This window comes from Halyomorpha halys, unplaced genomic scaffold (genome assembly GCF_000696795.3).
Source record: "Halyomorpha halys isolate HHAL.00 unplaced genomic scaffold, Hhal_1.1 Scaffold18.1, whole genome shotgun sequence".
NCBI lineage: Eukaryota > Metazoa > Arthropoda > Insecta > Hemiptera > Pentatomidae > Halyomorpha > Halyomorpha halys.
In genome coordinates, this window is record NW_027114407.1 from 2,393,905 (window position 1) to 2,421,124 (window position 27,220).

General features: G+C 28.7%; 1 protein-coding gene across 1 annotated transcript; it reads left to right on the top strand.

The window, feature by feature from the left end:
* The first annotated feature begins 7,987 nt into the window (after positions 1–7,987).
* LOC106680968 (protein pygopus) lies at positions 7,988–26,921 on the top strand. The gene is made up of 7 exons (XM_014421031.3): positions 7,988–8,353; positions 8,525–8,646; positions 8,763–8,870; positions 9,385–9,545; positions 13,524–14,254; positions 18,256–18,401; positions 24,341–26,921. Exons 2-7 carry the CDS (start codon positions 8,609–8,611, stop codon positions 24,459–24,461), a joined length of 1,305 nt encoding a protein of 434 aa, XP_014276517.1. The 5' UTR covers positions 7,988–8,353; positions 8,525–8,608; the 3' UTR covers positions 24,462–26,921.
* Positions 26,922–27,220: the final 299 nt, after the last annotated feature.

Below are 27,220 nucleotides of genomic sequence, written 5' to 3' on the forward strand. Positions count from 1 at the left end.
TTTGATTATACTCATTATTATATCACTTCCAAATTAGATGGTCTTCAATATAAACTAGGCCTTATCTTTATTTAAATATTATTACAAGATTTATATGTCGATTTTTCAAAAAAGCTTCCTTTAAAGTACATTTAATATTACTATAGAATTAGTGCTTCAGTTTCTAAAATCACTACATTTACTGACAAAAATATAACATTGAACGGAAGAAAAAAAAAAAAATAATCAAACTAAAAAATAAATAAAATTAAACGAATATAAGCAAAATTAAATAAAATATAAATGACGATGATCAATGAAGTTTGGTGGCACTAAACAAACAAGTACATTTAATTTTAACTATCTGAAAAAAATAATATTTCATTGTTAGTAGTAACAAACAATGAATAAATATAAAATATGAAAGAATATTTCATAATTAGCTAAATGAGGAAATAAATTAAGATTATTACATATTAATTAAAGATTATTATATAAATTTTCTACTCACCAACCTATATACAAAACAAATAATAAAGTGGATCATTGCCCTTCTCAATAATAAAGAAATTGCTGTTTTGAAATGTACAAGGATTGACTTATCACAAAGTAGAGTGGTAAGAGAAAGTTGTGTGATATGTGCAAAAGATTTTTTGATATCTTATACAAACAATAATCTTCCATTTATTTAGCAGATCATGTGTTCAGAAAAAAATTGCAGATTTGTATAACAGAAAATATAAACACAATCTACTTTACATAGTAGATTTTAGACTTTGTTATGTCAAAAATACTGCACTTTGCTTACCCATATATCAAGAAATTAATACTGAAATACAATAAAAAAATGTACTTTTTTCATCAAATTCAACTAACAATAACTGAAATTGAATACTGCTTGTGCAAACTGGAGATAACCTGTATTTATTAAACTAATAAATTGTAATTGTAATTACTCTATGATCAAAGTAAAAATTCAGACTTCTAGAATGTTTTTGAGATTTGGATGAATATGAAAACCTTTTGAATAAGATTGTGAAGTAAAATTTAAATTAATTTTTAATATGTTGTTAATACATACCCTCATGAAACAAAAATTTGTAGTATTATTTAGATATTATGACTGGATGATTTTTATGTATCTAGAAGGGAGTAGTGGAAATATGTTCCCTATTCTTCATTCAGAAAATCAGAAACCATTCTTCATTCAGAAAATCATCTATTTAATAACTACGTTTAGTGGACATTGCCCCATTTGCAGGTAAAACTAGCACTGCAGTCTACTCCTTCATCCTGATTTTTTTTGTTATAGTACTCCTCTCTTGACTTAGTCTAATATTCTCTCTATTGGGGAATCAATACTGTCTTTGAATTACATAAAACTTCCATTAAAACAAATTACTTCATAAAAAACATCAGGAGAGTCTTCTCCTTAAGACAATTTGTCGGGTTGAAAATGAAGCTATAGAAGAATCTATTAACTTTTTAAGTAAACAATATGTCTTAATGTAAGTTTAAAAGAATTTTAAGACAATATATTTTTCTAAATAGGTACACTATTAGACCAAGTAAGGAGTAATATAATGACAATATCAGGTTGAAGATGAAGACTACAGTGCTAGTTACACCTGAATATGTGGCAATGGCCATGAAACATTATTTTCTCAATAAAGAAAGATTAAATACGGAAGGTATTTTCACTTACCACTACTAAAAAATTCATTGATATTTCATGTGCAATCAGTTTCTCTCTTCCTGCCAAGTTCACTTAAATTCAAAATTATGAAGTAGTGCTCTGAATGTTGTTAGATCATGGGAATGCATGCAAAAGACAGTGAATGCTGAATAAAATAGAATATTGAAATGATAAATCATAACCAACGCAAACTAATTTATTACTTAGTTTCAAAAATCAAACTGTCAAAAGACTGACAAAAGAAAAATCTACCTAAGGTTATCAGCAATAAAAAATTTAAATATAATCTGATCTTTTAGTTGTACATCATGGGGTTCAGATAGGCTCACCATGTTAAAACTAGACAGGACATTGGTCTGTGCTAAGATTATGGGTCTTTTTAAAATTATAGCTCTTCCTTAATTTAAAGTTTTTCTTTTTAAATTGGAATCATGTACAATGTGTGCACGTGTCTGTGTGTAGCTTTATAATTATAAAAAAACTGTAGGCATTGATGACCAAAAGGTTTAAGACAACAAAAAAAAAGGTTTTATATGAGACCAAAAAAAACAACAAACTCTATTGAGATCAGTCCTGCAGCATTCCTCAGGTTAAGGGTTCGACTCGTTGAAGTAGTATCCGGAAAAATCCCACTCACTTGAGTACCCTGGGGGGTTGGGGTTATCTCCAATACTTTTCTTAATATACACAGCTCAAACTATTAGATCCAAGTATGAAAGGGCTACTGTAGAAGTAAAGTAAAATATAGTAAAAATAATAATAATAATAGTATAGTATAAATAATAGTAAAGTAATAAAGTAAAAATCTTTGAAATCAGTTTAACATAAAAGATAGACTTTTGAGTTATGTTAGTATTGGATCGAGTGTAGGTTATATTCATAAAAAATAAAGTTCAATATTCTGCAATCTCCTGTCATATTAAATGAAAATAATAATTTAGTTTTAAAGCAATGGGGCTTCCACAACTATTAATAGAAACACATTACAGGAAATATGATTACCCCTTCTCTGCTTCATGTGTGGTAATCATGAGGCATGAACATAATTTTAAAGAATATTAGAACAGAACAGTTACAAAAAATTACATTATTGAACAAGCACTCAGAGGGAAGATCAGATCTATTACAGCCGGCATCATAAATGACCAAAAGACTTTTGACTGATAATATAAGTTTAATGTAGAAAGGCATTTTCATAGAAATGATTATTGCCTTTCAACAAAAAAAAAAGTATTTTTTATAAAATTGAAAAATCTTAATTATCCAAGACTAACATAAAATGTACTCACAAAAATTAAATAAATTTCATAGATTTTGAATGCAGAGTATAAAGCATTATAAATAATTTATTATTAGTACCTTCAAGTTTTATTAAATTGAACAGAAAAGACCAGTTATTATTTCTTTCAAAATCTAACAAACAAACAAAATAGAAGAATACAAAGGGTGAGGTAAGTACAGTAAAATTGACTTTAAGACTATTTTACCTAAATCCCCCCCTCTATATTCATTTCATAGAGTATTTATTTATCTATTTTCATATACCATTACAGTTATTTCATTCCCCCTAGCATTACTCCATTTCTAAACTATTGTAGACAAGTTTTTCTATTTTCATTATTGTTTTTCAATTTTATTGAAAACAATAATCTTTTTAAATTTTATCTTCACCTAATAATAATTACAAATATTGTTCTTCCAGTTTTTATCGCATTTTTGCCTATTTATCATTACTCATCTCCAATGTAGGAATAATTTGTCAAAACCATTTTGACAATTGCAACATTTTAGTAGCTGCACATGAGAGTCCCATATGATCTCTGAGATGCCTCTTCTGTTTGTTCAAATTTTACTCAAAAAACTGCTTAAATTATAACATAAATTGAATAAAATTATTAAAATATCAAAATATAAATGTATTTCATGAAAAAATAAAACAATATACAAAATTTTTGAAAGTATAAAATATTGTAAACATGGTCCTAAATTTAAGTATCTCAATATTTTATGATATAAATGCTAGTATGAAAATTTAATTACAAATGATACTTGTATGAACTAGAGAAATTAATTAACATAAGCATTTTTCTCCCCTACAACCATTGGCACAAATTTACTATAATACCTAGGATAAATACTACCCACACTTTTGATATCTGTACAGCTTGACCTTTTTTTCTTTCTTTTTTGACAGGGAGCGACACAGTATTAGGCAAGCAGGATAACAGAAGTGAGTTTACGGAATTGAAAAGATATTAGTTACATTAAAAAATGTTAATTAAATCATCTGTAGTAACATTTGTTACAGGCCTTGTACTGGCATAATCCACAATTGTTAAAGAAAAAGAATATTTTACATGCAATCAGTAAATGAAAAATATACATATTTAAAAAATGTTCTGTTTCTTCAGATAGTCTAAAAACAAAACAAAAAACTTATATTCGAATAAGGAAAAACAAAAGATTTATTTTTCATCATCCTCTAAAACTAAAAATAAATCTTTACATGATCAAAAATGATCGATTAATACTACCTGTATTTAAAAGAATACATTAATAATTTCATTTAATGGTTCGGGGATTGATCCATTTAAATAGGACTAAAAATTAACAAGTCGAGACACAACAAATTAATCCAGTAATCACATATTAAAAAAAATGTATTGAATTTTTTTTTTTAATATGAGATGGTCTAAGTTGCAGCAAAATTCACACAGCTGTAACTTCCAGAAAACTAAGAACCAGAATGGGCCCACTTATATTGAATTCTAAAAAAACTCAAAAATTACAGAATTGGCAACACAGTATAAATAAAAAAAACATAGGATTAGTTATCAAAAAAACTATTTAAGTTATTTTTTAATATCTAATTACTGGAATAATTAGCTGTTTAAAATTGTTAATTTCAGATGGGGATCAATCCACTAAACACTAATGAAGTTCCTGTATCTATTTTTAAATAAAGACACTATAAATCAGGTCATATTGTCATTGATTTAAATTTAAGAATATAATTATATTTTTTGTACCAATAGTGTTTCCAGATTGCTTGCCAATGTCTAATCCCAACTATCTGCTGACTTAAATTTAGGATTTTTTTTGGCCATTCAGATGACCTTTCTCTGTAATCCTATATAACAAACCAAAAGTGCAAATATCTATCTATTTGGGTAGTTGTATGAGCTTAAAAATATCAGTTCTAGTTCACAATTTTCTAGATTAAGATTTCAATGAAAAATTCGAACTCTTATAAAAATTTTGGAGAAGACAGTAACACTATTTTAATATTGTTCATTCAACAATGAATCCATTATTTTTCATTTTAAAAGCCTTTGTTAGAGAGAAAAATGTAGTCATAAAAAGTGATTACGATGACAGTAGCATTAGGAGAAAGTGAAGAGCTAAATAAAATAAATAAACTTCTTAACTTATATATCTATTCAAAAAAACAAATAAAAAATAAGAACAATATTTTATTTTATCTATAAACTAGAATGGAGTTCCATCCAAGGAATGAATGGGTTCGAATTTCTGCTAATACTGGTCTGATGTAGATAATATTTGTTTTCTTTTCTAGAGAATTCATTTATCTTTTAAAGTAGTGGCTATAATCTTTGAGTAGATGTATGGATTTCAAGTTACTCAAAACATAATTTTTTTTTTTTTGGTGATAGAAATCATTTTTTGTGAAACAGTTTGAATTTTTTTAAAACCAACATTAATAATTTTAGCTTTATAAGTATTTAAATAGGTGTCCATAACTCAATAAGCCAAGGGACGGAACTGTCTTGCAGGAAGTTGGAGATACTTATTCTACAGGGAAAAATCTAATTCTATCATCATAAAATGATTGATTTCTAAAGCACATTACAAATTATTTAATACATCTTCTCAACTGGAGTATTATGGATCATAAAATAATGTTATAAAGTCTAGGTATATAATTTAAAAAAATAAAAATATTATTGATTAAAAATTTAATGTGTCATGTTAAGATCAGAAATAACATTCCTGATTCAAATTTAATAAAAAATGCATAACATTGTCAGATAAATGTTTTATTACTACAATATAACTCTATAGTAAATATTATAAATGCAGTTTTATAACATCAATACAAGCAAAAAGTATGCTGGTTACAATAAAAACTAAGAGAAAGAAAATAAGCTATCAAAATCTTCTAAGCAACAAAATTTCAAATTAGAAGGTTTTGTTTGATTAAGATTAAACACTTCTTAACTTATTATCTCCGAGAAAAAGCCACCTATGTCTATGTCACAACTAGACATAGGCGGTTATGTTAAGAGTCATCAAGCTATGAAATATTAAATCAACAGTAAACAAATTCTTCCACTCCGCAAATTTGGACTTAGACGTATTGACACTAAGCTGATTATATATGTTTACAATAAAAAGAAAAAAAAACTTCATATTTACTTAAATTCCATATTACTAAAACTTTATGAACACCAATGCATTCTGGACTAAATTCTTAGTAACATCAAAGAACAATTTATTAACAAACATCAATGGCAAGAGAGTATTCTTAAGTTCCATACTTTAATAAGCAAACAGATTTGTCAACAAGCTAAATTAGGAACCATAAATATGTTAAACAAAAAGGTTACTTTTTTTGAACCCAGAGGTAAGATGTTCTGGTTAAAATACTATTAAAAACCTTAACAGACAACTCGACAATTCACCAAACACAAACTATTGTTTATTATATAGTAGTTTCTGTCCTGGTGATGCCTAAATTGGCAAAATATTAACTGGTGAGTTGATTGCTGGTGTTTTAGGAACTTGATGTTTTGTGGTTGGAATCATTCAAATGTAATATAAAAATTCATAGTTCAAACCGATGCATTAGAAGTGAAGAGCCCATTAACAATAATTAGTACAGCAATGGTGAGTCAAATAAAAGTTTTAATGTTAACTTTACTAACAAGTTATTCATTATCATTATTTTACTAATTTAATTTGAATAGGTTAAAATAATTTTCAGACTTCACTTCCATAATAATATTAACACTATTATTTTGAAGAATACAAACAACCTGGTGCTCGGTACCTCAGTACCATGATCGTGCACAGTGTTATACTTCAAAATAAGGTTTCACATGATTCAAAAAAGGTATAATTATATAAATTTTATTTGAGATTCAGTTTTATAATGAAAAATCAATGGAATTATTTAGTGCATATAACCTATTGCAGATGTGTAAAGAAATAATGAAAAGTGGACAACAGGCAATTTAATCACACTTGAAAATACCAAATGTCAAATGATTAAAAAAAAACAATTCTGTATTTAAACAATTAACTACCTAAATATGAGTAAAAATCACTTTTATTTTAGAACATGGTACACATTAAGGGTATCAATAAGGATAAAATAATTCTTTAAATTAGAAATTCTACAATAATTACCCAGTTTTAAAAAGATTCATTAGAAAAAGAAGCAATCACTAAAATAACAACCAACAAAATATATACATATCTATATAAATTGTATTAAAAGTGTTTAAAACAAAGAATGACATATTTCTGCTATTATTATTTTTTAAATATTAGACATACAAATCCAGAACAATAATTCTATAAATAGAGATCATGAATGAGTAAATTAAATTTTTAAAACATCTCTTCACAGTAAACAGAGATTATAATTATGGATACAAGTACACTGGGAACAAAATTTAATTATAAACTTTATTTAATTAATTTAATTCCAAAATTAGCCAAAACAAAGTTGAAATAATTTTAGGAAACTTTATTTCTGTTCGAAAATAAAGATATCCCTGCAGGTGCATAGTTGAGGTTTAATTAAAAAATCTGGTTTCGTAAGTTAAACTACTTTTTTTTTTCTGAGCTGACATTAAAAAATGAAAAAAAAAAATCAAATCATAACCAATTATCATTATCTAACGGATAATTAATTGTAACAATCACACTAACAGTATAATGTAAGACTGGCAAATCAATTCAAGATTTAGTTTAAAAATTAATTTGATACAAAAATAATCCATATCGAGGTCTAACAAAATACCATAAATAAAGCACATTAAAATTCAACTTTAACTTTCATTTCTTCCGCTAGAAGCGTTGAGCGCTGCTGTCCAACTATGTGCATAGAGGTATGAAATAATATGTAATTATTCCCTTCTATTTATTTTTATTTTTATTGTTATTATGGTTTTATAGGATGAAATTAGTGTTAAATTAATCAAAATTTATGTATAGTGTACACCATTCCGTTGTCGTTTAAGTACAAAACCATCATTTTTGTGAAAATAATCTGAAATTTGGGACCGAAAAGTATTCCTCTATGGTGCTGTTTATAGTCAAAAATATCAAGCCGCTAGCCAAGTATTTTTCCCTTTTATTTGTCTATAAGAGTAACCAAAATTAGATTCTTTTCCCGTGTTTTGGAATAACGGTGGTGTTAATCAATCTTGTGACTGTTTCATACAACGATTCGTTTATAGAACTTTAAAACTTATCGACGCACCCGTCATGTGTGTAAGAATGGGTTCCATGAACTGGGAAGGACAACATGTCATTTAAGTTCAGTCTGTCTGGAACACCAGCCTAATCAGCGCAAGGCCATTTATGGAATGTAATACTGTTCTATTCAGTTAGGCCCTTCAATTATGATAGGGCCCTTAAATACTTTATGTAAGTTTTCAGAATTAGTCTTAAGATATGTGAGTATTGAGATATTTAGACACTTAAAAAAAAACAACATTTGTTTAGAATTATCGTTTATTTTTGTTACAATTTTACCATTTGTTTACTATTTCTTCAAACTCACTTCTTATATAATAATATGCAATTTTGTATTGGCAGGACGTGTCCAGGCATTGTCGCCCAATGCAGTCGGAGAAGAGCGATTGTTATTTTAGCTGGGCGATGAGAATAAAGTGAAGTGAAATGAGCCATAATATTGGAGGGATGGCACCCTATGTTAGGTATACATCAGTTTAAGTATATTTATGTGCATCTTAGATTAGTATTCTCTATATTTATCATATCGTTATATGCCAGTTTGAAGTTATTAATAACGTAACAATGTTACTGTATCTAGCATGCCAAGGGGGCGCAACCAAATGTATTATCCTCCCTGTCCAGGGATGGAACCTCATCCTCACATGACAAGAACCCCTTTCTTTCCGGATGAAAAAATGAATTGTGGGTATGTATGCTTAGTGTATCTGTTCTTCTAATCAGGTGATAAAACTTTGTGTTGATGTAAGTCATCATTTTACCAAATCATTATATGATATTCCATGGTATGGTGATTCTGTTATTTTAAAAAAAATAATGGACGTTTTTCAATGTGAAGTGAATTGATATATTTTACTGGTCATTTTCTGTAAGTTTAGTGTGATAATTATAAATTGGAAGGTTTCGAACTTTGATTATGTTGTGTTTTGCTCAATATTTCATTTGAATATTTGATTGATAAGGCTAATTCCAGTAATATATTTCTTGATTTTATGTATGACTAGAGTAATTGTATTGAAATTATTTATTGCAATTTTCATTTTTTCATTATTGGTTATATATGATCCTTTTTGTTATACAAGTTGTGAATTTCATACATATCTGTTTATATATTCATTTTCATTATTGTGGTATATCATTACGTAAGGGAAAAAAATTAAATTTTAAGCTACTACTGTCTTAAACATTGGTGTTATTTCTAGTATGGGCATGACTGAGTTCAAACCACCAATGATGACCAATCCTGAACCTCCTCCACCTAAAAAGAAACGGAGAGCTTCCAACAACAATTCAGCCGCAGCTGCTGCAGCTAACCAGCAACCTCCTCCTGTTATGCAAGATCTTCTCCCGCCTCCTCTAACAGGTGAAAAGTGTTATATTCGTGCTATATTTTGTCGTTTTTTAAAATAAGTAATAGGATATGGTTTATTGATAAATAACTGCAGAATTGAACTCAGCTATAGATGCCTGTAGTTATTTTTAGCTAAAAAAAAATTCATGAGGCTACTACTGTGATTTGTGTATTGACATATAAATGGCTACCAGAAACGTAACTGTTAAGGTGATACTGCAATGTGAAATCACAAACTTAAATGATTAATTTGTAGAAGGTTGTCCAACTTAAAAATTTCCAACTTGCTTAATTGGTTGGAATTTCAATTTAATTATTATTCACTGGTGCTTTTGATAACTCAAATACAATATGAAGTGGGTGTTAATGAGTTCTATTTTGTCTATTTTGTGATCATTTCTTGTGAAGTAAGCTGGACAAGTAGTAAATATTGAATCTCACTTTTTGTTAAGCCCATGAAAAAACAACTTGAAATCACAATGTTTTAGATATATTTATTCTTCTATATAGTGTTAATGTTGTTGCTATTGTTACACAGTATACTAATCTAAGATCTATAACTTGTATTGATGTCTTCCTCTCTTGTCATAAGAATGCGGTTAGGTTTTTCCTTGTAAATGTACTGTTTTTCTAGTGTTATTTCTAAATTTGGGGGAAAATTCACAATTTTTTTATTTTGTATGTGGCCCCAAAAGTATCTGTAATTGGCTTATATTTGGTATGGCAAAATTTTCAGGCTAACAAAAATTACCTCTGTATTTCTATATATCCATGTACATAATATAATAAATTATTATAATTTCTACTATAATTTTCTAAAAAATGTTTGTTTATCTTTAGCCATTCTGAGGTGTTTTTCCAACCTAACAGATTTCTTAACCAGTATTAAGAAGTATTAGTTCATTCTGAATGGACATTAGCTGCCTAGACTGTGAACCATAACTTCTCCGAGAAAAGCATGGTTTTTTATTCCTTCTAATTCCTTAAGAAATGTGAATTTTCAATTGGTATTTTATTTTCTAAACACAGTAAACGTTGCTTCATAGTTTTAGGTCCGATTAAGTTTGACTTGTTCATAATATTTTCTTAATTTTGGTATCATTATGAAATATTAGTTAGTTATGTTGGTTGTAATAGCTGTTTAAAAGTGAAGACTTAAAGTAAATTTTTAAATTTTGGTCTTATGGATATTTACCTTCGATTGCCTTGACATTACCTTAGTTAAATCAGTATCACAATTAAGTTAAGATGTTGTTGTTTGCACCTTTCATGTTATTCATATGTATATTTATTTGAACTAATTCCAGAATGGAAACTAACAGCAAAAAACGTTGGTACCATCATAATAATTGTATATCCATTAGTTAAATGGAGTAAAATATATTTTATTAGTTTATTACTATGAGAAAACCAGATAGTACTTATCCATAATTACTTGCCGACTTTACTGTTCTCAGTATCTTAAAAGCAATCATGTATGAAGTTAGAATTATTAATAGTGGTTCTCTGAATCCTGTTAATGTGACGTAAGGTGGATTTAAAAAAATCAGGAAGATAATAGCCACTCATTTGAAATATAATGTAATTCTCTATAACACAAACCCAAAATCACCTAAATTGTAGTACTAACCAGGACTGTAGGGTGGCAAGATGGCCTGTCGCCAATGGCTTAGGTACAAAGAGGTTGCAAAATTAACCATGAAACCATTTTCATTTTCAAAATAACCCTTTTTCAAATTGAAGTTTAGTGTTCTTAAATTAAAAGAATAAGTATTTTTACAGAAATTCTATAATAATGTTCAATCTCTTCTCCCTGGTATAGGAGGGTACAAATTTTTCAAACTTATCAAAAGTTCAGCAGGGCCTTGCTACGTCCCTGGTACTAACAAAGATTTGGACTTAAGACATATGTATTTTGTAAATATTCTGTGTAGGTTTCTATAGTAACCCTAATTTTATCTTAACAAATACCACTGATTTATTATTATATCTCAAGAAACTGAAATGATTAATAATGCTTTAAATTCAAAAACTTCGGACACAAAGCTGTTTAAAAAAAAATGTATAGAACAAAGAAAGAGAGAAGATGATAATAAAGATTGTTCTCAGGATGGGACTTCCCTCTAGTACTAGATAAAATATTGGATGTTCACATTAGCAGTAATTATTTGCTTACTTTTAATTGTAAAAAATCTGATTAGGTTTATTTCATTGCTCATATTATAACGTGATTCCAATTTTTTCAATTGGTTCATTGATTCCAAAACACCTTCTACCATCTAAACTAGAAATGACTTTATGTGTAAATTCTCTCCTTAAAAAATGTTAACAAAACAAGAATTGACGATAAATTGAAATTTTCATTTGATCTATAATCTTGGAAATTTTAAAAGTTGGTAATACATGGTATAGTATTTAAAACTAAAGAGATATTGTCCTGAAATAGTAACTTAGAGTTGATTTTCCTAATCCAAGAAATTGTCTAGTTTTCATGGAATCATTTTCTGCTTAACTGATATTTTCCTTTTATTTATGAATTTTAGTCATTTATTGCACTATTTTTTACCCAATGGTTGCATATCTTGTGCTAGACGTAGCACCGAGCAGGAAAGCATGAGAAAGATGCACTGCATCTTAATGTGTGTTGATGTTTGTAACTTACTTTTGGAAGGTTGAAAACTAAATTGAGATGGCTTATAGAGGATTAGTTATTTTCTGTCCAGATCAGCTGTGGAACATAATACGACACCATGAACTGATTCATATTTATGCAAATATAGGCACGATCTCAACTGAAGCTCATGGCGGTTAAAGTAACTCCTACACGAGCGTAGTGAGCAGAAATTGTTGACTGTGACATAATGCAATAATAATATTATAATAATTATGTTGTGGTAGTTTATACTCTACAACTGGTCCGGACAGAATAATGTGTAAGTACCTGATTTCTACATTGCATATTAGCTCAGAATTTTCTGAATTGTATGTGAATTGTGAATGACCATTAAAATTTTTACCGAGGAGGTAACCCTACATTACATATATTTAACATCATCCACCACCACATTTTTAGCCTTTAACAAAATATATAACTTTTTCTCAATGTTATTACAGGCAATGGTAGTAGACCTCAATTCTTTGTTTTGTTTTTTAACAAGAATTGTCACAATGACATAACAAAGGACAAGACAAATAGATGTAATATTTACTAGTTTTCAAAATTAAGTAGTAACTGCATAAATGAACAAAATGTCTATTTGCTTCTTAGATAAACTAATTTTTTAAAAAATGTATTTATATACTTATTAGATGTTCATAAATTCTATTTCATTTCAAATACGACTAAGACGAAAGTTGATTCTTTGATTTATTTTATTAACAAATAAGAGATAAAATCAATCAGTCATATCAAACTAAAATTTTGAGTTTTAATGAACACTTTACCATTATAATGATCACATTTATTTCATTTAATGATGTTTCTTTTTGACATGTGCTATATATATGTTGGAATTAATACAATTAGAGTACCTATAAAAATTATTATTCCACTAATTAGAGATTACTCCGTCTAAAAAGTATGATTGTAAGATATAATTAATTACCAAGTTTAATAATTTTACAAATGTCTTAGTCTAGTTGTATGATTATTATTAATTTTGGAAATATTCCTTAGGAAAGTCCTAAATATAGCTTGTATTTTGAAAAATTGTTAATATTAAGTAAACTTGATCATTATAGTGTTGAAGTATTTACCACCTTTATTCAGTTTTAATTGATAATATTCATTAAATCAAGTAAACATTGTTTCTAAGTTTTAAACATCAGTATTTAGTCTGATCTGATTTGTGTTTAGTATCTTGGACATCTTATCTCATCTGAAGGGTGATCTGTGTGATATATTTTTAAACATTTGGTTTATTATTTTAATTTTTGTTGTAATTTATATGTTGCTATCAGCTAAACTCTAATACTTAACTTGTATTGTAGGTTATGGAGATACAATTGTAGCCTCTAATCCTTTTGATGATACTCCTCCACAACAACATCAGTCGAGCAGTAGGCACATGAGTTGTGGACCTATGATGATGGGTGGTGGCTCTTGTGGTGGCATGGCTGGTTCTCCTATGGGCTGCGGACCACCTATGAGCCCTATGGGTATGTGTGGGCCGCCCATGATATCAAGTCCTATCGGTCAGAACCGAAGTCCTCTTTGTGGACCTGGAATGATGTGCGGTCCTACACCGGGCAGCCCAATGCCACATCGCAGCCCAACAGTTGGTAGTCCTCTTCTCAATATGGATTGTATGGGTCAGTCTCGGAAAGGATCGCCTATGATGCCTCATTCTTCCATGAATTGTGTCTCCCCTATGGGTTCACCTCTTGGAAACGGACCTATGTGTTCCTCAGGACCAATGTCAAGCCCTATGGGTATGGATATGAGGCCAATAAACAGCCCGATGTGTATGAACAATGGTGCTCCTCAGAATAACATTCAGCAGTGTAGTATGCCAAGTGATATGTGTAAAAGTGGTGTAGTGAATACTGCTAACGGACCCGTTAGGCAACAGAACGCTATGATGAACCACCATCCGCCTCCTCCCCCCACAAGTGGGCCACCGTTAGGAATGACTGTTCATCCTGGAATGCACCCTATGTCGATGCAGCACCCTCCTCATGGCTACCCCCCACCCAAGCCAATGCCTGTGTCTGCTGGAAAGGTGAGTTTTCAAATTTGTTTTATATTTATAATAAAAAATAAATAGATTTTTTTTTTTTGTAATGTTCAATTAGTTTTAAATTGTAGTTAAAGTTATAACTGAAGATATGATTGGATGAGAACGATTTAAGGTTTAGAAAAATTAAACAAGGTATAGAAAGGTACTGCATAGAGAGGAGTATTCTTTATTCTTAATATTCTTTAAAGAAAAATTCTCTATTTTTCCTAAAATGTCACTTATCACTGGTTTCTTCAATTATAATATTTATTATTTGTTTTTAAGTTGCATTTATTCAATATTTCTAAGTTTGATAAAAAATTATTTTTAATTTGATAAAAGCAGTTACCAGATCAGGAACTGGTTCCAAAACCTGCAAAATCAAAGGTGAAGTATTATTTATTTTGCCTAGAATTAAATTATTTACAACTTGAGGTTAATTTAATGAATATTTTTCTTAGAAATAAACTTGGAGTCTTTAAATTTAGTAAATTACAAATTTTTCCTTAATAGACTTGAATCCACATAGTATCGAAAATTTTCAGTGCTTAGTTCAAAATTTAGGAATGTTTATCTTTCATTTCTTTATCTACCTAGCAAGTCTTTTTAACTGGTGAAGAATAATAATTTTATGAATAATATTGAATACAGAAAAAAGTATATTGGGAGCTTATTAGCTTGCTATATTTAATTAAAGGATAAGATGGTCCCTCTAGCAGACAGAAGAGATGCTCAAGTAGCAGACAAAATATTTATTAGAAATCTTTTTTTATTTATTATTTTTTTTAAGACACTTGGGAAAATTAAGTAAGGTATAAAGCTTTAAAATTATTAAACAAAAATATATGTTAGATTAGAGAAATCTCAGAACCCTTTAAAGAGAAAATAGAGTAAGTTTTGGAACTGATCAATCATTAGTCAATCGGAGTCTAAAAAATGTGGAATCTCTAGAAAAAGGAATATCAGATCTGTCAATAATAAAATGAAAATCCAAAATGAGCTGCAAGCTGTTGCAGATATTGCAGGATCCTTTCAGAGAATATAAATGCAGCAACAGTACTAATCAATCTCGGGGTAAAACTGTATTAGCAATTTTCTTGGTAAAAACAATTTACTAATTTTAAAATTGGCTAAACTTTTTTTGTTATTCATTTTTAAATTATTTCAATATTATCGAAGGTAATAAATTTAAATATCTAGAGGAAATAAAATACACCAATAATCTAGGAAGCAAATAGTCTAATAAATCAAAAATTTAATGTATAATTAGTCACGATGAGCTAATACAAAACCAGCAACCCAATTTCAATCTCAAATACTTTAATGTAAATGTTTAATATTAAAGGAAAAGCAATTATAATTATATTGGTATCACCAAACAAAATCATTTGATGGAGTCACACATGAAATAGGCATAACAGAAAAGTTCTATCGCTAGAAATTTAAATGGTGGACGCCCAAAATTTCAAAGCGTCTCAAACACTCAGTCCTCAAATATCAGATTAAACCAAAGGAAACTATAGATGTTTTAGCAGCTACATATGGCTAAGAAAAAATCCTATGGGTTTTATATAAAAGTTTCACAGCCCTTCTCCATTGTTTATTATTACCAAAATGAACATGATTCCAGGTGAACCTGGCAAAACACTTCAATAATACTTTTAAAAACATCTGTAAACATTTCAAGAAGTCATCTTGACTAATAATTGTCCAATTGTAATGATTCTTTTGTTTTTTTATTGTAAAGAATTTAAACTCTATTCAATTAACAGGCCATTGAAATTGATTTATTCAGAAATAATGTTTAATTTTCATCATAACTTTCTTTCCATTCGATAAATCAAGGAGGATATCAATAACTGTTAACCTTTCCTGGTTAATATTTGCCTGATACACATGGATCCATAGTACAAATGTTTGCTAATAATGGATTGAATTATATGATTTTTGTTTAGAAGGTCATTTTTCTTCTTTAATAAAAGTGATAGGGAAACTATTCTAGAATCTTCCATTATATTTTAAAAAAACAAAAAACAATCTGGTGCACAATCACAACATCGCACAACTTACCATCCTACTTTAATTTGAACTTAATCCTCGCTTGTTTCAAAACAGATATTGTTATATTATTTATTGTGTCAGTTACCTTGCCATAATAATTTTTCAAATGAGCCTTTAAGTTGACAGGTTAATTGATTCCAATTTTAACAGAAATCGTTTCTCGTTACAAAATTATAACATTTTTGCTTAGCACAGAAATATAACTGTTAACTAAAATGCACATTCTTCTCTTAAACATTTATTTAATATTACATTGTTATTGCATCAATATTGAAAAAAAAATAATGTCATCAATAAAAAAATGAGATTAGATCAAATAAACTGGTTTTATTTAAGGGCCTTAATTTAATAGCATTTAATTGCCTTCCAATGATAAAACCTTAATTATTGTGATTTTCTCAACTCAATTATTAATGTTCAAGTAAAATTGTGGTGTTGCACTTGTAAAACAAAAATAACCAATAAATAGTTATTAACTTTAGTATTCCAATTTATAACCATTTTATGAACTTTTTAGATGAACTTCGCCCAATATTAAACCATTTATGTATAGAAAGGGCTAAAACTAGCCTTGAAACGTTGTTGGTTGATTGTTTACAAGTCTTTAAATTAATTAAACTAAACAATTATTGAAGTATTGAATTAAGGAAAAATAAAATGTTTTAATAATTTAATTTAAAAATGAATGAATTAAAAATTATTATACATATGTATCATAGAAATGTTAATGTTTTTATTTTATATAAATTTGTTTGTATTTCTGTTATATTATAGATATTGTTAGTTTATAAAAAGATAAATGAACATAAAAAAAAAAAAAAGGTCTTTAGCTGGATCAGATGGTGGGAAAAACCAGGTGTAAACAAGGGTGGGTAGCATTTCTAGTCTATAATGTCCTGCGGTTGTTACAGATACATACAGCCTTTTATTATAAATAACCAAGCTGAATGTATCTATCAAAATAATATTTATTCTCTCAGTGACTGTATAACTAATTTTATAACATTTGTGTGTTTTTTGTCTTGCTGTAAAGAGGGATGATAATGATGATCTTCGTTATTATTGGTCCAGTATTAATACTAGTTTAAATACTGTTTAAAACATGGTAAAAAGTTTACAATGCTTTACTGTTTTTTATTATGAGAATTATTAGCCTTCTTACTTCAATACATCCAACATTTCGGACAGTTCGTCCATCTTCAGAGACCTTGAAATAAAAGATAAAACAAAAGAAGGTATTGAAGGCCCTTAAAGATGGACAAACTGTCTGAAACGTTTAACAGATTGATGTAAAATTAATATATTAAAAAATTGAAGTAAGAATGCTAATAATTCCCAAAATAATTAAAACAGTAAAGTGCAAAGTTGGCCACCTGTAGCTCAGTTGGTTAGGCCCAGTCTTACCAATTTGAGATTGTTAGTGGTGCCGGTTCAAATCCGGCCTGAGGTGTTGACTTTTTTCATTGAGTGGCAGTCCCACAGTTTTTCCTAGAGTGTTGCGGATCTGGTGCCAAATCTAAAAAAAAATAGCTTCAAGGAAAAGCCATGGACTGCAGAAAAACTTTTTTTAATTCAATGTTTGGATTCTAATGTCTTAAAATATAAAAATCCAAATTTTAAAGGGGAAGGGGTTAAATTGTTTTGTTTTTCTTAGTTTTAAGAATCTAGTAATACTCAAATCAATTTATATATATATTATAAAGGGATTGTAATAATTTAAAACCATAATAAGCAGCATCAATAATTTATATATAAACTCCATTGTAAAATATTAACATATATTAAAAGTTATGGTTTCGACATTAAAAAATCAAAATATATGTAAATGTAGAAGTTTTCTTTTTATTGTCTTGTATATTTCTTGAATATACTATTATAATTGATTAAAGATTTGATGTATTTGATTTAATTGTGTTATTATATATGGACTTAATTTTTTACAGGTTTATCCAGTTGATCAGTCTATGGTTTTTAATCCACAGAACCCTAATGCTCCTCCGATCTACCCTTGTGGAGTCTGCCATAAAGAAGTGCATGACAATGATCAAGCCATATTATGTGAATCCGGCTGCAACTTCTGGTTTCACCGGTGTGTAAAATATTAATTATTATTATGCTCATATTATTAGTTATTATTATTATGTGCGTATTATTAATTATTCTTAAATTTATGACTACGTTAATGCTTGAGTCATATTATCTTTCTATTTTTTATACTGAAGCAGTGGGTTTCCTTAACTGTAAGTTCCAATGATCTCTTTTAAAAATTGTTGGTCTACAGTCTATTCCCCCACTTCTTTCATTCCCATCATATATGCTTCCATGTCTTGATATCCAGCTTTTTGTGGGTCTTTCTCTTATAGCATTTCTGGTCCCTTGGCCTTATCCCATTTGTCATCTGTTATAAATGTCTCCTCCAGTTGGGGTAATTTTTTTTATCTGTGTCTTTTATTCAGTCCTGACTTTTTCCATTCTAGACATTACCACTGCTTAGCATCAGTAGTCTACTTTTGTTGCCTTAGGTTTCTTTCCAAAATTATATTTTATGGTTTTAGTTTTAACTACATGTGTTGCCATTGCTCAATACTATGGTTTTAAATACATTTTTATTAGTTTTTAGAATGATATTCCTGTGTCATAATTCTTAGTTGGACTTTAAATACTGTTTTTTTTTCTATTCCCTCTTGTTTTTATTTTCATGCCATTAGTTAGCATTATGGAGCTAATATATGAGAAGTGTTTGAATGTATACTAATATAGTTGTCATCTGCAAATCATGAGTTTTAATTGAATTTATCTTCTTTACTGAATCCTTATTATTCAACATTGTTTGTACATTCTTTCTTACGTATTTAATGAATATCTTGAACAGAAGATAAGACACTCTGCACTATACTCATGATAGAATCCTTTATATCAGGAAGGTGAAGCATAACTTTTAACTTAGTAGGTCATCCCATCATTCATCTCTTGCATGAAGTCAATTATGGTCAGAAAGGTTTACGAAGCTAAACACCAAATTGTGAGCACTAACACCAGTGGTGGGAGGACGGGTTGGTTTATAGATTTTGCAACACTGGTTCAATAAATCTCATTAACTACTACATTGCCTACATTCTGGAGAGCTTTTCATAAAATATTTCAAGGAATGCTTATTGTGTGTCATGTCCATGAATGCAGTATCTGTATTTTGAGATGAAGCTCAATAATTCTTCAGCAGCTGCCTTGTAAGTATATTATGATTTCATCCCAACCCTCCTACCAAGTTCTATTTCTAATTTCTTTGTAATGGTTTTTATTTAAGAACCTTTAATGAGGATGGTCTGTTATTTTTTTACTGCTTGCTATTACCATTTTATGAATTATGCTGAGATGTATAAACTTCAAGTCTTTTGATATTAGGCCATCACCTAATATTCAATTTTATGAAAAGTTCTTTTAATAATATTTTTTATTTTTCAAAATTTTTACTTATATATTAATATAGTTGTCATCTGCAAATGACATAATATCATAAATGACCAAATAAAATAAAAATTAGTTTACTAAAACTAACTTTCTGCTCTTAACCATTTATTCAATGCTTAATTTTTGTAGTGTCAATATTGAGAATACAAAAACTGATTTTACAGAGTTGATCATTTTCTCAACTAAAAGCTCATAATATCTTGTTAAATAACATTTTTTCCAATACTTAGCAATCCTAAGTTGACTTCTCCTAGATCAGATACTGCCTTATTTTTCCCAACTACCTTACTCAGACTTTAGCATAAAGTAATTAACATACCAGTATTTTGTAGTTGTGTAAAATGTCTAATTGAAGTTTTAAACAGAAATACACATTTTAAGATCCCCTGAGTCCAAATTACCTAGTCTCAAAAAATATTTTCTTCTTGAACAGCCTAGGTCAAAAACAAAAAGTCAGGGAGTCTCAAAAATGCTCAACTAAAACCTCTGAGACTGGTGAAAATGAAATATGGTAATTAATTGTTTTAAATAAATTAAATGTGCTGCCTGTAATTTTTACTTTCATTTACCTTTCTATTGGAATATAATAAGGTGAAGTATTTACTGTTAACACTAAGACTGCTTTAGAAAAAAATAATTTGGACTCACAGAAGGGCGACTCGTTCATTGTTAGTTGTGTGATGCGCACTTACCACACCAGATTTTTTTTTCAACTTAAATCATCTATTTCCATCTATATTCTCATCTATCTTTCTTGAATTGTTGCTTGTATTCATTTATGTGATCCTTAAAGTAATATTTTTCATCAAGGTAAGTTGCTGTAGTTAGGTATGTTCATAACTTTCATGTAATTTTTATGCTTCTTTCCTCCAATATTACAAATTTTTTCACTAGAATTCTGTGAAAATAGAATTATGAATCGATTCTAAAATATTTGAATTTATCTATTATTTTTATTGAAATAAATTTTAATTTAATACTAAATGCCTTAAGTACATATCAAAGTAAATATTATGTAAAACAATCTTCTATCCTCCTTTCAATTAGTAGTTTCGTTCGGATTCGTTTCTTTTATTTTTTTAATATTATTTTGCTTTAAACTTTTATTAATGAATTTTTGTACATTTGTTGTATTATAATTTTAACCTAGCTGAGTTTTTGAGCGATTCTCTCACATTGCATTTCTATTGTTCTGTTTCTAATTACAATCATTTTAACTTTTGGTAAAATTATTACACTATTCTATAATTTTTAAAGGGATCATATGAAAAAAAATTATTAATATTTAAAATAAAAAACTAAGATTTATCTGTGAAATAAAATCCTATTTGTAAATTAATTTAAGTAAGTAGTTTCATGCATAATTTTGTCAGTTGAATAGTTTTTATTTATAATGAAAATGGGATTATAATGCTTACTTTTAAATTTATGATTATGTGAAATAGTTGATATTTTTGATTTCTTTATTTTTAGTTAATACATTAGTAGGAATAAATCAATTTGATGTCAACAAAAAATATTTACTTTGACTTTAGTAAACTCATACATAGTTATATTAGTTAAACTTTGCGAAACTGTGGATCCCTATACAGTATCCAGATTTGCAAAGGCAATTGGCCTGTTTTGAGCAGAGGAGGGACGGCGTACAATAGGCCCTCTGAGGCCGCGGTGCTTCTTGGCCAGCTTGGAAAAAAAAAAAAAAAAAAAAAAACTCATACATAAATAACCGAATTTGTTATAATAAAAATTTAATTATAAACTTATGTGTTGCTTTTTTGGGGGGCTTTGAATTTTCCAAAATATTCTTACCTTCGCTAATGACAACACTAAAACAAATCTAGATCTAAGAGTGCTGCAAAGAGAGAAAATAATTTATAAAGGGTCCAGAGGGAATTTTCCTTCAACAACCAAAACTCAACTAAGTAAGTTTCGCTTATGTCTGTGAAGAAAACCATCACTAAAGAAAATAACTAACTTTTTTTACCCCATTATTCTCACAATATGAATTTAGGTCCAACTAAACAGAAGGAGCAATTTTTCGGGTGAACATCCTAAAAGTCAGAGGTCCGTTTTAAATTCCTATTGTTACCTAATTTAGAACTACGCATTTTTATTACTTGTTTTCATTTCATATTCTATTAGATTTAATATTAAATTAAAATTAAAATTTAAAAGATTTGGCATAATAATTTAAGCAAAAGTTATGCTTCTTTCATACAAAAATTGTGTATCATCTTCTTTTCTTCGTTACTTCTAGAATTAATTATGTTATAGAATGTTATTATTATAGTTCTATAAAAGGATAAGGATTGTAATTTATTTTCTGCTAGAACCTGGGCCTCCTCCACAACAGCCAACCAATCTACACAGTCTCTTGCTTTCTCCTTCCATCTGCCAACCTTCAAGAGCTTCAAATCCTCCTCCACATCGTTCAGCCATCTGATCCGGGGACGTCCTCTTTTCCGTTTTCCATCTGGTTTGCCATAAACCATCTTTATGGGTATCCTTTCATCAGGCATCCTCTCTACGTGTCCTAACCATCTTAATCTTGCTCTTTTAATTAACGCCATGAGGTTAATTATTGGTAATTAACATTAATTAATTAACTGTATGGGTTCCCCATACAGATTTATCAGTTTCACATTCCTTCTTCTTCTCCAAACTCCATTCTCCGAGACTCCTCCCCATATCTTTGTCAATAGCTTTCTCCCCCATAGATCACTAGTGGCCTTACGATGGTTTTGTAAATGACCACTCTCATCCTTTTAGAGAGAGCTCTAAAATTCAGTATTTTCTGCAGTGAGAAATAACATTTATTTCCTGCTGCTATCCTGGCCTCTATTTCGCTCTCTACTTTGTTATTATCATATTTATATCATATTTATTATATCATACTTTGTTATAACCAGGCTTCTCAGGTATTTAAACTGGTTTACAGAACTGAAACTGTGGTCTCTGAACGTCACTTTACTATTCTCTTCCTTATCCTTTCTTGAGCTTTTCATGTACACCGTCTTGTCTTCATTCACCTTAAGACCCAATTCATATGGTGCTTCTTCGAATTCCTGGAATATTCCTTTTAATGCTGCTCGGGTTCTTGTGGCAATGACTAAATCATCTGCATATGCTAAGTGTTGAGACAGTCTATTGTAAATGGTCCCTCCTGGATTAGTTCTGATTGAACAAATAGATACTTCTAATGCTATATTAAATAGAAGAGGACCCAGAGTATCCCCCTGTCTGAAGGCATTCTCCACAGAAAATTCCTGGGACAACAAATTTCCAAGCTTAACTCGGCAGGTAGTGTTCATTAGTGTCATTTTTACCAGCCTGACTAGTTTTTTCCGTATGCCTACCTTTACCGTTACACCTTTACGTATGCCTGCTTTTAAAAGTTCCTTTCTGTCCACACTGTCATAAGCTTGTTTAAAGTCCATGAATGGCAGATCCAGGTCTATGTTATACTCATAGCACTTTTCCATTGCCTGCCTCAGGGCGGATATCTGGTCAACTGTAGATCTACCGGGCTGGAACCCTTCTCAATATTCTCCTATAATATTTTCTGTGAAATCGGACACTCTTTTATGTAGAAGCTCTGCCAGTATTTTATAAGTTGTGTATTGTTCAAAATCATCGGCCGCTCAATCGTATCACTTACCCATAGTTTTTTTAGTTAAAAAATAATTGTTTTCTCCATGATTGCTTGATCGATTTCTTTTTTTAGATTTGGCACCTAAGTCACAGGTCTGTCCACGATGTTCTGCAGTACTCAACATTACTATACACCATTTTTAAAATGCCAGCCAATAAATGTTTTCATATGTCACCATCTGTGGCTTATTACTAAGACTATAGGGGTGACTTGTTTTCAGATTCAGAGTCACAAGTCAACACAGGATAATTCCGGGAACTGGAAATTATCACTTTTTGTTTCATAATGGTGGCCTATTAGAGAATTTTAATTTATTTATTATATAAGTAAAAAACAAAAAATCGGCAGATAGTATTGTTCCAATTCCAAGGATCATCGTTAGGTAACCTGTGATTTTGATTTTATTCCAGAATTATTCTTAGGGCAGGCATCATTCTGAATGATGTAACAGTGCTGCCTACTATTTTTTTACTTCAATGCAACAATCAGTTCTAGTTCCTTATTAAACTTCAACGTTAATTAGTCTTTATCAATACCTTTTTAAAAATGTGATGAAAAATTATTAATAATTGTTTTTGTATGTTTTACTTCCTCTCAAATGAAGCTTTTTATTCTTGCTGGAAATAAAAAAAATCTTGTCAGACGCAATGTTTCCTTTTGCATTTTACATTTTAGACATCAAGAAAAAGAATTTTTTTTTTATCCTATGTCTGTTTAGTCTAATCCACGTAATGAGCATAATATTTACTACCGTTGATCCAATTATTATGAAATTTTCAGAGATCGTGGTTCTTGTACCTATATTGTCTTGTTTGTAAATATTTAGTAAGGACTTTTTTAAATAATTAATTGCTTGATAATAAATTAATCTATTAATTTATAACAATGATCAATTAATTATGTTTCAGAGTATGCACAGGATTAACAGAAACTGCTTATCAGCTGCTAACAGCGGAAGTATATGCAGAATGGGTTTGCGACAAGTGTCTTACAACCAAGAACATACCTCTTGTCAAGTTTAAGCCTTAACACCCGTCAACATTCTCTCTGGTATCCTCCCACCACATGTTTTAGAGTAAAGGGCGGACTTTCATTTCCTAATTTTAAGTTCTTTTCTTTTTTTTTTTTTCTAACCAAGTGATATTTCTGTAAGATTTGTTTTGTATAAATGGTTTTAAAAATAATAAATTCATTTAATGATAATCTCTGAAAAGCTAACAAATTGTAAATAAGAAACTATCTTTAAATTATTGTGAATGACTTGTAATGAGTGAATTGCCCTTTAACAATAATAATATTCTGTTAAAAGATACAGTTTAGTAAATTGTTATGTTGTCTGGTAAAAGGAAGTAAAGCACTCTATTTTGGAAATGTTTAGTTTGACTACTATTTTATTTTCACTGATTGATTCATGTGACTATTACCTGAACATTTATTCCTGTTGAGATTATCTTGTCTTATTATATTGATATTTTTTTTATGCTTAAAATTTTTATTAATTCCCATAGCTACGTTACAGTACCAATGAGTCTTATATTATAAGTCATCTGTAATAATTTGGAACACAAAAATTCAGTTTTATTTTTTATATGTGTATATACAGAACCATACCCTTTGACACGAATATGTGCCATATTAAGGTAGATAGTGTTAGTTAATTTTTTTTTTAATACTAAAAAAACTGTTTTTATTGTGTATACTTTATTAGATCTCATATCTAGGAATGAATGTCCCTTATAATTTTTGCATATTTTTACTTGTCAATCAGTTGCTGTTACGATGAGGAATGACGCACTTGTCCAATTTTTTTTATTGGTGGGTTGAAACATAATAAATATTGGTTTGCAAATGTTTCCTGTTTTTTTTTTTGTTGTTTTTTTCCATAAATCTTACAAAACACGGTCTGAAACAAATTTGTTGGCTTATGTTCATTAAACTGTAAATTAAAGTTGGGCTTTTGTGTCATATACCTCAACTATCGATAGTGTGGTTATTAGAAATTTGTTAGATTTCTGCTGTATGTAGTGAGTTAAAACATGCTTATTTTGGAGGGTATCTAATATCTACTCACTGAAAGAATTAATTGTGCCTTCACAGAGTTCTAGCACTCTTAGGGGATTATGTACTTTTAAGTTTTCTTGTAAAACACTTGTTCCTTTCTCAAAAATATTTTTAGAAAGATTTTGTTATCTTAAAACTATGATTATGAAATAACTTTGTGTGATATATAATAAGGTGGAACAAGCCCAATTTATTTTAATTTTTTTTTCTTTTAAAATCTGTTTTTAAATTTGATTTATTTTGGGATTGAAAAATAATCTAAATTGTAAATGTGTAAATAGTTGCCATTTATTATTGGATCAACATACCTGCCTCCGAATATTATCACATGATATATTTGACGACACGGGTCTTTAAGATGCATACAATTTGTAATTGTAAATATCTATATTTTGTTAATTTTATTTTTAGCTTTTTATAACATCTCAGTCACACTCAACTCATGTAAATATCAATTAGCAATAAATCAACGGTCAAATAGCAGGTCATGTTAAAATGAAAATTCCGATAACGAAGCTAACTAGTTGTAGGAAATGTGAACTAGCGTACAAATGTATTGAAATTTTATTGTCAAATGAAATGGCAGTACATTTGGATGTAAATCAAAATGTCCATTGAAGGAAATGAGTTATAGCATTGTAAGAATTGTAAACATATTTTGTAAATAATACGTGGATATTATATTGTTATAAAAGATAAGTGCACGCGCTTAGTGTATATGAAATTGTATTGCTCATTTGATAATTTAATTATAATTGTATGTTTATTGTCCATTGAGAGGTAAATTATAAATAAGAAAAGAAAATGTTATTATAATATTTTATAAAAAAATTATTATGATAACATTTTTATAAATTCAAATCGATAATTGAGTTATCCTCTTCTTTGTAAGCCATGTTAATTGGCTTTAAGCAATAATTGGTCTGTGTAATAGTTATCAATTGTTCATTTTGTTGGCGTTGTCTGCGGAAGATTGCTCATTTCATACATTTTAAAATTAATTGTTATTTATTTCTTTTCTTTTTTAATTATTGTTTGTATAGACTTTGGTACAATACTATTGATTTAATATTATGGTACTACTATTGTTAGAAAAATACTTATAAAAGAAAAAACTTTTTTTTACTAAGATTTCTCGATTAATAGAAATTAATTTAAATTTCTATTTGAAACATGGTACAAGTACTGTAAAATAAAAATAACTGCATTTTTATATGTACATTTAAATTTACAAATTAAAGAATAACAAATTTGATGAACTAACAGTACAAAATATCATATTGTGCTAGCGCATAAACCGTTCAAAGGACCTATTTTATAAATTGTTGTTATATATTTTGTTATTGAGTTGAAAAGTTTTATCATGATAATTCACCGTGCTAAAATATAAGAACTTTGATAATTTTTACTTTATTGTTCTCTGTTGTATACTGTGTTTTATTTAACACAAAAGGCTAATCAATTAATGAACCATTTATTTTTTTGTTTCTTTTATGATTATTCCCTTTCCATTTGTAAATTTTATATTTCTTTTTTTATTTACCATTGAAGATGAGACAATATTTCAAAATATATGAAAATATTCTGTTGATTTGTTTTTATTTTTATTTTTCTATCTATGAGATTAAAGCGAATATAAAAACTTGGTTTTTTTTTATTATTCATTGAAAATTATTTAAGGTATATTATGAAAAATACAATAAAAAATGAAAAATATTAGTTATTAT